Here is a 16,470-nt window from a genome sequence, read left to right on the forward strand (position 1 = left end):
CTCATTTGGCTCCAGAGCCAAAAAATAAATGAAGTGCTTGGGTGGAGGGAAGGTTATATTGGGACAGCCTGGGATTCAGAGTAGGTTTTGGGCAGTTTTGATTCTCTGTTAAACACTACAGCAACAAACTAAAATCTACTACGACACCGATAGGGGATATTATGGGCTGTATTTCTATAATGAACTAAAAAGGATTTCTTTACAAACCAAACAATAACTATCATAGCACATATTTTTTTAGTGCCATGCCGTCATTAATAATTTGGGTTGAAAAAATTGGACTTTGCAATACAATGCAATTAATGATTACTCCTATCAGTTTTGATCCATACTAGCCTTGTTTTAAAGTGAACCTCGCGCTCTCAGACTGTAGATTAATCAATGTATGCAAGGACACAGCCTTTGAGATTTTGAATGAAAACTCACAATTTACAGCTCTGAATAGGCTGGTTTTTAGACAAAACACCAAGTCAATGCATAGAGCAAAGCAGTCCTCTCCAACTGCCACCTTTGTTGCTCAGGTCTGGCTGTTCCCATGACAACAAAACTCAACATTGAATTAACCTGAAAGAATAGAACACTCCTTTGCAAACAAACTGCCAGGAACAATCAACATTTCAATTGTAGGCATCCTAGGAACAAAGCACTGGCTTATTCTTTACACGTAAGTCAAATGTAATTCATTTAAACGTTAAACGTGCACGGTCATTAGTTCAAGTATGCTAAGGGTCTATCAAACACAGAACCAAATTCTTACACAACTGGATATTTGGCGATCCAGCTGTGTAAGAAACAAGTGGCATTAAGTGAATGGCAGTCCTATGGAAGTAGTCTCTCCTCACCTGCTTTCACAGACTGGTCACATAAACTAGACGTAACATAGTACACGAAAATACAGGACCCTCAAATGAGTACAACATCTTACGTTTGTTATGGTTACATAAGATAGAAAGTTACTTAAGACAAAAACAAAAGGAGGGTGGTTGGTTGGTTGGTTGGTTGGGGTGGATGGGTAGTCATATCACCCAAACGTCTAGCAACTCAAAGGTTGTGCGTTCGAATCTCATCACAGACAACTTTAGCAACTACAACCTACTTTTTAGCTACTTTGCAACTACTTATATGTTAGCTAACCCTAACCCTTTAGCTAACCCTTCCCCTAACCTTAACCCTTAAACCTAACCCCTAGAGGTAACTGTAGCTAGCTAGCTAACGTTAGCCACCGAGTTAAAGTTGGCACAACAAATTAGAATTTGTAACATAGAGTTGAAGTCGGAAATTTACATACACTTAGGTTGGAGTCATTAAATCTCGTTTTTCAACCACTCCACAAATTTCTTGTCAACAAACTATAGTTTTGGCAAGTCGGTTAGGACATCTACTTTGTGCATGACACAAGTCATTTTCCCAAAAATTGTTTACAGACAGATTATTTCACTTATAATTCACTGTATCACAATTCCAGTGGGTCAGAAGTTTACATACACTAAGTTGACTGTGCCTTGAAACAGCTTGGAAAATACCAGAAAATCATGTTATGGCTTTAGAAGCTTCTGATAGGCTACTTGACATAATTTGAGTCAATTGGAGGTGTACCTGTGAATGTATTTCAAGGCCTACCTTCAAACTCAGTGCCTCTTTGCTTGACATCATGGGAAACTCAAAAGAAATCAGCCAATACCTCAGAAAAAAATTGTAGACCTCCACAAGTCTGGTTCATCCTTGGGAGCATTTTCCAAACGCCTGAAGGTACCACATTCATCTGTACAAACAATAGTACGCAAGTATAAACATCACGGGACCACGCAGCCGTCATACCGCTCAGGAAGGAGATGAACGTACTTTGGTGTGAAAAGTGCAAATCAATCCCAGAACAACAGCAAAGGACCTTGAGAAGGTGCTGGAGGAAACAGGTACAAAAGTATCTATATCCACAGTAAAACGAGTTCTATATCGACATAACCTGAAAGGCAGCTCAGCAAGGAAGAAGCCACTGCTCCAAAATCACCATAAAAAAAGCCAGACTACGGTTTGCAACTGCACATGGGGACAAAGATCGTACTTTTTGAAGAAATATCCTCTGGTCTGATGAAACAAAAATATAACTGTCCATAATGACCATCGTTATGTTTGGAGGAAAAAGGGGGAGGCTTGCAAGCTGAAGAACAACATCCCAACTGTGAAGCACGGGGGTGGCAGCAGCATGTTGTGGGGGTGCTTTGCTGCAGGAGGGACTGGTCCACTTCACAAAATAGTTGGCATCATGAGAATGGAAAATTATGTGGATATATTGAAGCAACATCAAGACATCGGTCAGGAAGTTAAAGCTTGGTCGGAAATGGGTCTTCCAAATGGACAATGACCCCAAGCATACTTCCAAAGTTGTGGCAAAATGGCTTAAGGACAACAAAGTCAATGTATTGGAGTGGCCATCACAAAGCCCTGACCTCAATCCTATAGAAAATGTGTGGGCAGAACTGAAAAGGTGTGTGCGAACAAGGAGGTCTACAAACCTGACTCAGTTACACCAGCTCTGTCACAAGGAATGGGCCAAAATTCACCCAACTTATTGTGGGAAGCTTATTGAAGGCTATCCAAAATGTTTGACCCAAGTTAAACAATTTAAAGGCAATGCTACCAAATACTAATTGAGTGTATGTAAACTTCTGACCCACTAGGAATGTGATGAAAGAAATAAAAGCTGAAATAAATCATTCTCTCATCTATTATTCTGACATATCACATTCTTAAAATAAAGTGGTGATCCTAACTGACCTAAGACAGGGAATTGTACTAGGATTAAATGTCAGAAATTGTGAAAAACTGAGTTTAAATGTATTTGGTTAAGGTGTATGCAAACTTCCGACTTCAGCTGTATCATACGTTTTGCAAATTAGTAGCATATTGTACAAATTGTAATTCGTTACATATCATACAAAATGGATGATGGACATCCAAAAATTAATACATACCATATGAAACGTAACTTATCATACCAAACGGGGAGTCTCAGATTTACGTACAGAATAATACAAAATGCTCTGTGACCATGTTGACTTTGGCCACCCTGGAGGGTGGGCTGTCAGGCTATGGACCACATGCATTGGTATAGACAAAGGCCATTGCAACAGGGTGCACAAACCAAAATCAGATAGTGCTCAACATATTATTCCTGATTATTTTGTGATTTGTTTATGATCAGGAGGGATATAATTGGAGCAAAGTAGCCCAACTGTGCAGAACACATTTCCACCACTGTTATTTGTGGGTTCCATTCATTTATCCTGAGCCCTGAAAAGTTCATCATGACCCTGTCATTGACTGACTGAAGTGAGGTCAATGAAACCACTTGTACAAAGTAAGAGTTCAGTGAAGTGAATGCATCCAGGACCAGTTTTGCCCTACAAACACTATCGCATCAATGTACATAATGACACAGAAGCATTTCTAAATGGGTACATTTCACATGGAAAACTAAGCTGAGGATACATAGCATTGATGTGAAAACCAGTTTCTGATCAAGATATAGTGATATCTACTTACACTATGTAGGCTATAAAGCTTGTAGCCTAAAACTTCAGCAAACAATGTAGGCTGCATCTTGATCTCACTTGAGTTTAACTGTAGCCTATAGATCTAGATGAAAACAGCCGTATAGAAATAGCTCTGTATTTCGTGAGTTATTATGTAGATAGTAAATAATCATTTGAGCAACTTGTCAACATCTTATAACTAACTAGATACCAGTTGGCAGCATGAGAGCGTCACTGCATGCTGCCCGGATGGATCGTTCCATCGCTGATCAAAGGACCTTTCGGCTTGTTGAAATAATGTCGAACGTTTGGATCACTTGAAAAAAGGGATGTTGCAAATGCATGTAGAATGGCGGGTCTAGCAGCAGCATGCTTCAGCAAAATGTGCATGACAACAAAGCAAATTGTATAATAAAACATCAAAAACCACCAGTAAACATATACATGTTGATAAATGCAGATGTATAGGATAATAAAGAAGAATCCAAATGGCAGGCTAAATGTAAAAATACAAGAAAAACAAAATAACGAAATGTGATGATGAACAAATTAAATATAATTTATTCTTACCTTAAGGTAGCAAGCAATCCTCCTCTCCTATGAATGCATTGTCTTTGTTGTTGCAGCAACCTTTTATATGAAATCTGTAAATGTCATTTAAAAAAATTAAATAACAAAAAGTCCTCACGAAAACCTGCTCTCTGTCGTTAAAAGGCACGTAATATCCACTTAATAAAGCCTGGAGTGCGTTTTATTTATTTCTGATTATATAAATCGGTCATTTCATTTTTCGTGCAGACACATTGATCAAAACGTTTTGCCATATAACAGACATGGGAGATATGAATGCCTCATTGTTTGATTATTTACGGAGGGCAAATATAGGGTAGTAAATCTTCTATCTTCCTAATTCCGACAGTCCGTTACGTTTTAATGTGGCTATGAAGACAAAAAAGGAGTCTGTAGCAGTTTTCTCTCGCCGAAGATTGTCTATTATATTGACAAGATGGTCGACTGGCCGCTCTAACAATGGAAATATATGTCCACAAAGGCGAAAGGCAGTCGGGAGGAGGAGAGATCAGGTGGGAACATTCTAGCCAATAAGAGGGCAGATACGCGTGTGAACAACAGTCACAACTCCGATATAAAAAAATGTTTTATCCAAATGTCTCGCGCGTTACACTTGAATCAGTACACTCTTAACAACCTAAGCATTATCAAACTTCAATTCAATCAAATAAGACTCACCAATCAAAATAGCAATTCACGTTTATCTTCAACAAATTCGACACTCATTGCCCCCCTATACAAAAACTCCCCAACTTGGTCTGCTTAACTCTCATTTTCGCGCGGACAGATTTTGCGCGCAGTCGAGCCTCTCTTTTCCACTCTTCCTCTCTGGTCTCGCGCTCTTCAGTACGGGATCTCTGACAGTCTAAACACCCGTGTATTCTGCCACCAGAGGGAGCTTAAACTAGGTCCTATTATTACATTGCACATCTCTAGCAGTCTGCAGTTAAAAGATAGGACTACAGTAAATGTAAATACTTTCTTCATTTGTGAGGTACAACTTGACATTTCTAAAGTCAAGAAAAGTAATTGAATTAATATGCCAAATGTAGCTGCCCCCACTTTTTCAAATGTTGTAAATGAGCAATAAGGGAGGCATACGCTGTGATAGGTCCCCGGTAAATATAAAAATACTTATCTAGCGCCATCTAGTGGGTAAAAAATAATTACAAAGAGTGGGACTGGGACATAAATAATATTACAGAACCACGCAAAAAATAAACTACTTACTCTACAGCCAGAATTGGATCGGTCACCCCCCGCCCCTCCCCTGAGTCGGGTTCCTCTCTAGGTGTCTTCCCTTCAGGAGTTTTTCCTGGCCACTCGGCCCTATATCTGTAAAGCAATTTGTGACAACAGCTGATGTAGAAAGGGCTTTATAAAATACGTTTGATTAATTTGATTGAACGATCAGGTTGGAATATTTTATTCTTTCAAGGACAATTATGAAGTAAAGAGGACCCACTTTTACATGTCAAAACAATGGATTCACCACATCAACATATTAAACACTCACTGAAGTATGATCTAGAAATCGTCCTTTACATTAGGAATGACACCACTACAGTAGGTGGCCAAACAAGGACCTAGAGGGCCTCAATGTAAGCCATGTGCATTCATGGCCATCTCTCAATCAGCATACTTTTAAACCAACAACAGTTGGACTTACAATCCAAATGTTATCCATTCAAGTTAAACCCTTCAGCACTGAGGCTCTCCAAGACCAGGACGGCCAACCGAGTATTACACCAAAGGTCCATTTAGAAATGCTCAAAAGTAATGAACAAAGCTGACTCAATGTATGAAACCCACACCAAATACTATTTCAAATTATCTTTTTGGGCCTTTGCCATAGGGACCAGCCAAACAAGCTTTCATCTCCATGGTTAAATACCATAAACTTTTACATACATTATTTTTAATATAATAAAATGATAGCAATCTGATATAGTGAATTGATACATCTGTCATCTAACAACAACCACACAACGCTACCTAATTATTAACAGAAGTTTTGGTATAAACTGAGTTGGTGAGGACAGGATGGAACACTCAGTTGGAGACCCCCATAAGTATACAGTCATAAATGCATCCCTATTTCTTATACTGCACTACTTTTGATCAGGGCCCAAAGGGCTCATTTGGGACAAACCCATGGTCACAGAAAGTTGGACGTTATGAACATTAAAATGGAAGTCTGTCATAAACTGACTCTAGGGCTATTTTTAATTTAAGGGCTCAAGCTAATTGTCTTATCAGTAACACCGCAATTTAGACAAAAAAAAACTAAAGACAAACAAAATCACGACTAAGTAAAAGGCCAACTGGTCTGAGAAAGTTCTTATCGATGTTCTGCTCGAGTACCATCTCTCCAAAAGAGTATGCATATCAGCCCATTCGCAGCAGTCGAAAGACAAGGAGCTCAGATCATTCAAGCTCAAAATTACCAAAAAACAGAAGGAAAGCAGAAATGTACATGCAGTGTTTCCCCTAAGAATTTTCAGCAGTGGTGGCAGAAGTAGTGGGTGGGGTCTTCAGCAGCGGTGGCAGAGGTAGTGGGAGCAGGGTGTCGTCTTGGGTATATATATCTACATTATAAAATCTCTACGGTGCGCCACTGCTAAATGAATAAAGGGGAAACACTGACACGGATAAGTGATCTTGAGGAAAACATCTACATTTCACTCTCCACAGACGGATAGTTTACAGGGGATTACAGACCTGAGAAGGAGAAAACAGACATTATCTATGGTCACTTGAAATCAGATAATACTTAGGTTCATCAGCAACAGTTCACTCACCGTGGATAAAGACCACTTGCATCAAAATGGTAAACACCCTCATGCTTCACACAGAAACAGACATGTGCCCTTTATATATACTGTACACACAACAATTTACAATTCAAATGTTTAACCAATCAGGACTGAAGAGTGCCTACCAAAATGTTATGCATACAGCAAAACAAAAGACTGAATAATGACAGCTGACCAATGTCAAACGACCAACAACAATGACTATTTCAGTGTAATATCTCCTTAGAGCACCCTTGTACCCACACATATTGATTCATTCTGTGTTACTACAGAAAAGGTTACTTACACCAATCATGGAAAAACATACCGTAACTGAAACTATTGGAAAAACATGGATTACATCAGTCATAAATATAATAATTTGCTTTGTTATACATTACGACTTTTGCATACAAACAGTTCAAATACTTCAAACACATTTTTACAGGCATTCAATACAAATTACGACATTGCCGGAATGTTTCACTTCCATGTAATGAACAGAACAGCTCTTTATGGAACAGCAAGCATGTCCACCACCAGAGAAACCATATGCGTGTCAAACCAAACTTGGGGACCTTAGATGTTAAATAGTGGCATTGCATGATTTGATCACGGGTAAAAAAATCCTATACTGTACAGATGTTAATGAAGTCAAATATATTTTGATTAAAATGTCCCTACTACAGAGTACATTCCCTAAATGTCTAGTGGCCCATTCAATTGTGATAGATTTGATACAACAGTAAAAGTATGTGGGGAAAGCCATGAGGTTTTCTAGAGATTAATTATATGTACCACTATACTACAAAGACAAATTGTATTCAAAAGGGACAGGATTTTGTCTTAAACACCTGCAGTTTAATCTAACCATTTGGCTGCATTCCTTTAAGACAAAATGGTGCAAATATGTCACTCTTCAGCAAATTATGGTTAAAAACAATCACAGACAAAAAATACATTAAAATAATTTACTATGTATTTACACAATCCATCTGCTTGTCCAGCTTTGTCTTCCATTGATCTTGTCATCTTGAAAATGAATCTTCTAGTCACCCATTTTTACTTTCGACGTCTACAAGAAAAGACATTTGATCAAGTATGTAATAATAAAACCAAACCTATACTTGGTTGATGCAATCAGCTACTGAATATGATAGAATATTATGCTATTCAACCAATCAGGGGGAGAAAGAAAACCATGTCAAAAGAATGTTAGTTACCTGCAAGATGGCCACAATCACTCCAAATAGCCCAATTGCACTGCCGAAGATTTCCACAATAAGGATTTTAACAAAGAGGCTGCCGTTCTGAGCATCTGCCAGGGCGGCCCCACTACCAACGATGCCAACACAGATGCCACAGAAGAGGTTGGAGAATCCCACAGTAAGACCAGCGCCAAACATGGAGTAGCCTGTTAGGAGAGAACGCAATCACAAGAGCACAGCATTTCCTTCAGCTGTATTTTATCATTGCACTGTTTAACTAAGCCAATGGCAAGACGTGCCTGCTTTACTTGTGCCTGCATTTATCCTATTGGAATTTAAGGCCTGGTTCCAATCAAAACCTCACCTGAGCGCCAGTGTGTTTGTGCTATCATGCCAAACAATGCTGTGATTTTCAATCTTAACAATGGAGTTGGCAAGAGGAGACAGATCTGAGACGAGGCTAAGCAACACCCACCAACCATTCATTTCTTACCTGCTTGGTAGTTCCTTGCCCCAATGGTCTCTGGTGTGGTGCCACTAAAGCTCTATAAAAAGAGATGTAAATAAATAATTAATTTTGTGCTGTCTACTACAGTATCACACACCAGGGAGATTCAGAGCTCTACTCCCAAGATGTCCTATGTAAAAGGCTACAATTAGGAGTCACAAGTTCAGTCCCAAATAGCACCCTATTCGATATATAGTCATGCACTGTCTGACCATGGCCCATTGGGCTCTTGTCAAAAGTAGTACACTCGGGAATAGGGTGCCATTTGGAATGCAATCACCATAATCACTAGTGAAAATGTAAAAAGGGCACAAATGATGATGAAAGTATGCCATCCCTCTCTTGCTTACCTCAGCCATGTTACTTATAACGATCGCCATGATGATCCCATAGATGGCTACAGCCTCACAGAAGATAATGCTTTGGATGGGAGGAGACAACCACCGCATTAAACACAGTAGTATATTGATCGGAAAGATGCAAACAATACAGTAGGGCACATACAGATATACAATTTTAACACCTACACAGAAAGCATACAAGGCCTGTTTCTTAGATCCAGACATTGACCAAAAAGCATTTTCCATTGACCGTGCTTTTTAGTCCAGGACTAGGTTTAATCTGGGTCTGTGAAAACGCTCCACGACACAGATTCTACATTTTAGTCATTTAGCAGACGCTCTTATCCAGAGCGACTTACAGTTAATGCATTCATCTTAAAGCCCAATGGAGCTGTTTTTATCCCAATATCAAATCATTTCTGGGTAACAATTAAGTACCTTACTGTGTAGTCTTGAGTGGTAGACCATATAGCGGGGTATTTGGAAATAGTCCCGGTATAGTTTTTCAATACCTTCAAAACTATTTATTTTAAGTCTTAATACATATGAATATTTGCAGCTACTTAAGTAATGACCTGCAGTGAACTTGTTCAATATGAGACAAAGAAGATTGTGTTCTTCATTTCAACTGTTACATAATTTTTCATTATGAATTTTTCATTATGAAGTTTACCAGTAGTCCCCAGTCACGTGGTGTTTGTTTACAAGCACAATGTCAAGAGACCGGAGCCTTGTGAGTCCCTCACTGTTGTGCAGCACATGCCAGGGGATCTAGTTACTGTATAGAAATCACAACTAAATGTTTACCAGCTAGATATCTTAAAATTATTAACTTGTCTAAAATGTGTTAAATGCTCTGCAGTTGTGCATTTGGTTTGCTAATTTAGTAGCTAGTTAAGCACTTAGCTAGATGGCTATCTTCTTCCAAAATAAAGCTTCGCTGGTAAAAGCAGAGAATCCCCTCCTGGATCAAGAGCCAATATTTGTTTTGTGTACTCAGCAAACAGAGTAGCATTTTTGAGATACTTGTTTAACTTTATGGGCTGGTATGTCGGTCCTGCAAATACCTAGGTCAGAGACTATACATTTTCAAAATACGTTCGTAAGCATTCTCTATGGGATTTTACTTGTAAGCAATGCTAACCTTCTCATTTCAAAAGCTCAGTGGGGTTTAAAAATGGGTTGTGTTCAGTGCCAGTATTACCGAATATATCTTCAAGATGCACTATGCACAAATCGCTCTGCCATTTCCTGGTTGCTTAAATTCTAATAGTTCACGTAATTTCAGTTTGTGACAAAACAAGCAGTCATTCTTGTAGAGAATCATTGTACCATCTAAACCACTGAAATATATTTTCCAGAACCAATAAAGTGTATATTCAGCTGTTTAAAGCTGATGTACAAAACCAAAAGTAATTGATGCAAAAAATATAACTCAAATTTCTATGCGAATTTGGTCAGGTCACCCAAAAAGTTACATATTGTAGCTTTAAAATGGTCAAAAAGAAGGGGAAAAAATGCTTCTTAGCAAGTTCTCAAGCAAGAATTTTGCTAGGACTGTCTTTAAGTGGTCTGGGTGGGGGGGGTCTGGTCCACTCTCTTTTTAATAGCCTACCTGACCAGATTCTTTGTTTTAATCCGTGGTGCTTTTACACCACCTCCTATGATGCTGGAACCTGTGATGTAAATGCCCCTGTAAAACAAGGACACAATTCAGTATAAACATTAACAGAACATGCCATACAAGAGGAGAAATGTAGCCTAAATGGAATGGGGAATAGGATGGGGACAAAACACTAGTTGCTATTTAAATTTTCAAGTCTAATTTAACAACTTCTCTATTCCAAATTCAAAACAGGACAATCTCTTCTGAAGAAACACTCAGGGGGAAATGAAGAGTACTCACCAAGCAGCTCCAACAACAGAGAGCGAGATGGCCAAGCCAATCCCAAGGTTCGCCCACATGAAGGGCGAGGTTTCTGTCAAAAACCTATGAGAGAGAGAGCACAATTTCACCATGAAAATCAAACGTACCATACGCTAGGTCTAGGCTAAGATGGGGGGGACCCAACTGAAATTCTGAAATGTTACCACCAGTAATCAGCACCAGGCTCAGAATATGAAACAGATTTCTATTCGTACGTCTATGATATGATGTTCTAAGACAAGGGATTGTGTGTCATACTAACCATGCCACATCGAAGCGGAATCCAAGGTCGAAGATCGTGTAGCAAATACCTGAAAAAAGCACCAATCCCGGTAATGCATTGCAAAGTATGCAGAACAAAAGTGTGCAAACATTTTCATTGGTTTATGCATTTGTGTGTGTGTGTGTGTTGCAGTACAGTTCAGTAACAGTACACGCAAAGCCACAGAGCTGCAGAACAAAAATGTGTCAGAAATGATTAAGTGTCAGAAGATAAGTGTGATGGCTCACCCCCACATGACAGGTGTTTCAGTTCCCATTTTCCTTACTCTATCAGCCAAGCAAGTGAACTAGATAACTATGGCAACTATACATTTTCTATACTTAACAGTATGCTTTCAAAGTTTTAGTGCAGGGTAGCCTTATGCAGTCGAACATTAGCTAGCTAACTATCTGGATCTCTAGTCTGATTAATCAGGCTGTACTACACAATTCATTTGGTGTACATACGGCCTGAAGTTAATGCCTACCAAATCGTGTAAATGTTCCTTACAAAGCAGAATGTCGAATAAAATTACTGTACATTTAAAAAAACTTACTCTACCGGTTACGTTCATGTGGCTATTTTGTTTCAAATTTCGAGCAGTTGAAGGACACCCGGTAGAGTAAATTTAAATGTAATTTTATTAAACATTCTTGCTTGTAACGAACATTAACCCGACTTCGCATGCATTAGCGTCAGGCGGTCTATACACCAATGAATTGTGTATTACAGTCTGATTAATTAGACTACCAACTCTGCAGTGATATGCTAGCTAACAACTAGCTAGCTGACTTGCTCGGCAACTAGCTAACGTTACTTCTATACACGTCGAATTCTTTACAAACGAATAGTTAGATAATCTACCTTTTGGCCGACAGTGCCAAAGGTGCACAACATATAATTCAAGGAAGTTAGTTAGCTCTATTTGTCAGGCAGGCTAGCTATTACCTAGCTAACACATCACTGCAGACCCAGATGAGTTTACGCCATTGTCGCTAGCTATCGCAACAGGCTAACGTTAGCTTGCAAGCAGCACGGTCTGTGAAGCACGACACAGACATATACAATCAAATGAATGAAAGGATATATATTTACAAAATGCATTATATATTTGCCATCATCATTAACCCCATTACCCTAGCTAGCAAATGTGGCTAAAACGTTCTTACCGACGATGAGAATGGTACTCCAGAAGGCCAAAGTGACCCCGGTGTAGAGAATGGCGTGTCCGTTCATGATCACCCAAACCGCGATATTTTCCGTACTATCTCACTATGCTACCTTCAGTTTTGTCTTTACAATTGACGTCGAACGGTCTGAATAACCCCGAAATCGTTCAATTGAGGAAGGGAAATCTAACCATCAAAAGGGAAGGGATGCAGTCAGCTGATCGAGCTTGACTTGAGCATGTGACCGTGACAACAAACGTAATTCCACTTCCTTCTTCTTCGTGCCAGTTTCCGCGGGAGCTCCCAAGCACAGACGTAGGACCAGTTGTACATTTCAACTTTGTATTACTTTTTCATTCACAGGTCAAAACGCAAAACCGACCTTAGACCAGCACTTGGGCAATCTTCACACTGTAGGCTACGGTTATTTATTATTATTATTATTATTATTATTTATTTTTTAGGCTACGGTTATTCTGTTGTATTTTATTGTTGCGATTTTTTTCGCGCTTCTAAGAAAATGTAGTTCCGCAAGTAGAAGAAACTGTACAGAGGCATTGTAGAAACATAAAATAGCATGTTGGTCTCATGATGTAAGCTAAATTCCAAAATACAAATTTGAGTTCCTGGTTTGTCTTTCAACTTTCTGAAATATAGAACTACTTCCCAGCAAAGATGTTGGTATATACTATGGCTTCACCTCTTTCTGTCTGTTTCCAGTTAGCAAAGATTGTGTGGGCAAATTACAGGTGTTTGTAATTCAGCTCCTTGCAGTGTTACCACATGATGGCGCTACATCACTGATTAAATGTGCAGATGACTGGTGAAAAGACCCCAAAATTAAACGTTCTGTTCAGAAATGAAGAAGCCGCATAAAGTGACGCATTTTTATTTGCACATTCCAAGTTCAGTCTGGAATCAGGAATATTGGCTATTTGAGCGATGGATCTATTATGTAGGCCTATGTTTAAGAAAATAATAATAATTGTTCTTATCTTTCAATATCATATTTTAGTCATTTAGCAGACATTCCTATCCAGAGCGACTTACAGTAGTGAGCTCATACATTCTCATAATGGTCCCCCATGGGAATCTAACCTACAACTTGGTGTTGCAAGCACCATGCTCTACCAACTGAGCCACATGAAGCTCACTGCGTGAGACAGATGTACAGGGACTGTCACTCCCAGAAAAACAAGTCAGACAAAGAAAGGGTAGTGTGGACCTACTTACAGAACATGAACATTTCAACCCTTCAGGCAGATCATGCACAATTATTCTGGGGTTGTTGGAAATGTCAATAGTTTACACATTAAAAACTCTGTAATCCATTCACAAACACATTCATATTCCTCTAAATCTGAAGAAAAATTGTTTTTATGCGTGAAGTGTCAATATAAAGAATTCAGGGGAAGTCAAGGCCATTACAAGGTGCAAATTAAGGTGCAATTGTTTCCTGGTGTCTACTAACTAGTCTTGATCAGAGCCCTATCTTGGTGTAGTGCACTATATGGAATAGGGTGCCATTTGGGACGTACACAGTATCTTCATCTACTGATCCGACAACTTGCACAGTACAGTGCATGCAGACTGATAAATCACTATATAGCCCAAACCAACACACCCCTCTGACGTCAAAAACGAGCGATCGGTATACCTTCTTTCTTTTCTTTCCAAAACACTTGACCATGCTGTCTCTGACCAACTCTCTCGTTATCTCTCTCAGAATTATCTTCTTGACCCTAACCAGTCAGGCTTCAAGGCGGCTCACTCAACTGAGACCACTCTCCTCTGTGTCAAAGAGGCTCTCCGTTCTGCCAAGGCTGCAGTGGCGATTTTAGCATGTAAATCTTTGTGGGGCAAAAACAAAAAAAAGGTAATATGCATGCCAGCAAAGCCACTACACAACACAACACTAAACAATACATTAATTGCACTATAACGGTGACAAACGGTGCCCACAAACTGTTAGGCCCTAAATAAAGCTGTCCCAAGAGCAGTCCCAACATCTTACCACTGCTACACCTGGATATCAGCAGAGCCTTGTCTGGCAGAGAAACAGTTAATTCAGTCTCATTTATTGCCTTTAAAAAAACATAGCTGATATGGCTGTCTTGCTTAAACAAATGTGGTTTCTAATGACAATTGATATGTACAAACTATTGCATAAAGGGACGACAAGCGGAAAAGAGGCAATACGTCATTTAAATTAAAACATTAATGAGCGAGCTAGGACGGACGTAGTCAATATAACTACTTGTTTAGCACTTTTGAAATGTACAGCGACAAAATTCTGAACATGGGCCGTTCTTACAGTGTTCTCCCTGTACACAAAATCAGAACCATAGGATAAATAAAGGGGGCATATAAGCAGACAATGAAAGCTCTTACAATATTCGAATATTACATTTCTTTAAAACAGGTTAAAGGCTAAATTTGCACCACCAAGTCAGAACAGTAGGTGAAATTAAGAGGGGTAAATAGACCAAATTATTAGGGTGAGGCACATGGGCTACTAACATCTTACTTCACAACATACACTTACTATTACTTTCTTAGCTACGGTATCCATATCTCCCTGGCATATTACATCATTTATGCAGCAGCATACACAACATTTTTGGAATCACCTTGTGCTGTGCTCACTTGAACAGGAAGGTGGCGCAGCGGTCCTTCGTGGGCAAATTTTGCCATCAAAGTCTGGTATTCTCTGGATTTATTGTGCTTTCAAAACAAGTCTGAACTCGTAAAAAAACAAGGTTGATAAAGGAGGAAGAATGGGCCAAAATTCACCCAAATTATTGTGGGAAGCTTGTGGAAGGCTAACAGAAATGTTTGACCCAAGTTAAACAATTTAAAGGCAATGCTACCAAATACTAATTGAGTGTATGTAAACTTCTGACCCACTGGAATTGTGGTACAGTGAATATAAGTGAAATAATCTGTCTGTTAACAATTGTTGGAAAAATTACTTGTGTCATGCACAAAGTAGATGTCCTAACCGACTTGCCAAAACTATAGTTTGTTAACAAGAAATTTGTGGAGTGGTTGAAAAACGAGTTTTAATGTCTCCAACCTAAGTGTATGTAAACTTCCGACTTCAACTGTATGTACAGTTGAAGTCGGAAGTTTACATAAACCTTAGCCAAATACATTTAAACTCAGTTTTTCACAATTCCTGACATTTAATCCTAGTAAAAATTCCCTGTTTTAGGTCAGTTAGAATCACCACTTTATTTTAAGAATGTGAAATGTCAGAATAATAGTAGAGAGAATTATTTATTTCAGCTTTTATTTCTTTCATTAAATTCCCAGTGGGTCAGAAGTTTACATACACTCAATTAGTATTTGGTAGCATTGCCTTCAAATTGTTTAACTTGGGTCAAACATTTCAGGTAGCCTTCCACAAGCTTCCCACAATAAGTTGGTTGAATTTTGACCCATTTCTCCTGACAGAGCTGGTGTAACTGAGTCAGGTTTTTAGAGCTCCTTGCTTGCACACGCTTTTTCAGTTCTGCCCACAAATGTTCTATAGGATTGAGGTCAGGGCTTTGTGATGGCCACTCCAATATCTTGACTTTGTTGTCCTTAAGCCATTTTGCCACAACTTTGCAAGTATGCTTGGGGTCATTGTCCATTTGGAAGACCCATTTGCGACCAAGCTTTAACTTCCTGACGGATGTCTTGAGATGTTGCTTTAATATATCCACATCATTTTCCATCCTCATGATGCCATCTTTTTTGTGAAGTGCACCAGTCCGTCCTGCAGCAAAGCATCCCCACAACATGATGCTGCCACCCCCGTGCTTCACGGTTGGGATGGTGTTTTTCGGCTTGCAAGCCTCCCCCTTTTTCCTCCAAACATAACAATGGTCATTATGGCCAAACAGTTCCATTTTTGTTTCATCAGACCAGAGAACATTTCTCCAAAAAGTACGATCTTTGTCCCCATGTGCAGTTGCAAACCGTATTCTGGCTTTTTTTATGGCGGTTTTGGAGCAGTGGCTTCTTCCTTGCTGAGCTGCCTTTCAGGTTATGTCGATATAGGACTCGTTTTACCTGTGGATATAGATACTTTTGTACCTGTTTCCTCCAGCACCTTCTCAAGGTCCTTTGCTGTTGTTCTGGGATTGATTTGCACTTTTCGCATTAGCCAC

General features: G+C 39.2%; 2 protein-coding genes across 2 annotated transcripts in view; both read right to left on the reverse strand.

Annotated features, from left to right (window-relative positions):
* LOC115169761 (beta-1,4-galactosyltransferase 2) overlaps nucleotides 1-4,548 on the reverse strand; it is a 145,670-nt gene extending 141,122 nt beyond the window's left edge. Inside the window, exon 1 of the mRNA XM_029725686.1 lies at nucleotides 4,104-4,548. The gene's annotated coding sequence lies outside the window, so the exon portion shown is untranslated. The remainder of the gene's footprint in view (nucleotides 1-4,103) is intronic.
* A 965-nt stretch (nucleotides 4,549-5,513) lies between these two features.
* Nucleotides 5,514-12,568, reverse strand: LOC115169764 (V-type proton ATPase 21 kDa proteolipid subunit). The gene is made up of 8 exons (XM_029725690.1): nucleotides 12,314-12,568; nucleotides 11,145-11,193; nucleotides 10,862-10,945; nucleotides 10,571-10,648; nucleotides 8,965-9,034; nucleotides 8,600-8,651; nucleotides 8,122-8,312; nucleotides 5,514-7,973 (listed from the first exon to the last, which is right to left on the reverse strand). Exons 1-8 carry the CDS (start codon nucleotides 12,378-12,380, stop codon nucleotides 7,947-7,949), a joined length of 618 nt encoding a protein of 205 aa, XP_029581550.1. The 5' UTR covers nucleotides 12,381-12,568; the 3' UTR covers nucleotides 5,514-7,946.
* Nucleotides 12,569-16,470: the final 3,902 nt, after the last annotated feature.

This window comes from Salmo trutta, chromosome 31, assembly GCF_901001165.1.
Source record: "Salmo trutta chromosome 31, fSalTru1.1, whole genome shotgun sequence".
NCBI lineage: Eukaryota > Metazoa > Chordata > Actinopteri > Salmoniformes > Salmonidae > Salmo > Salmo trutta.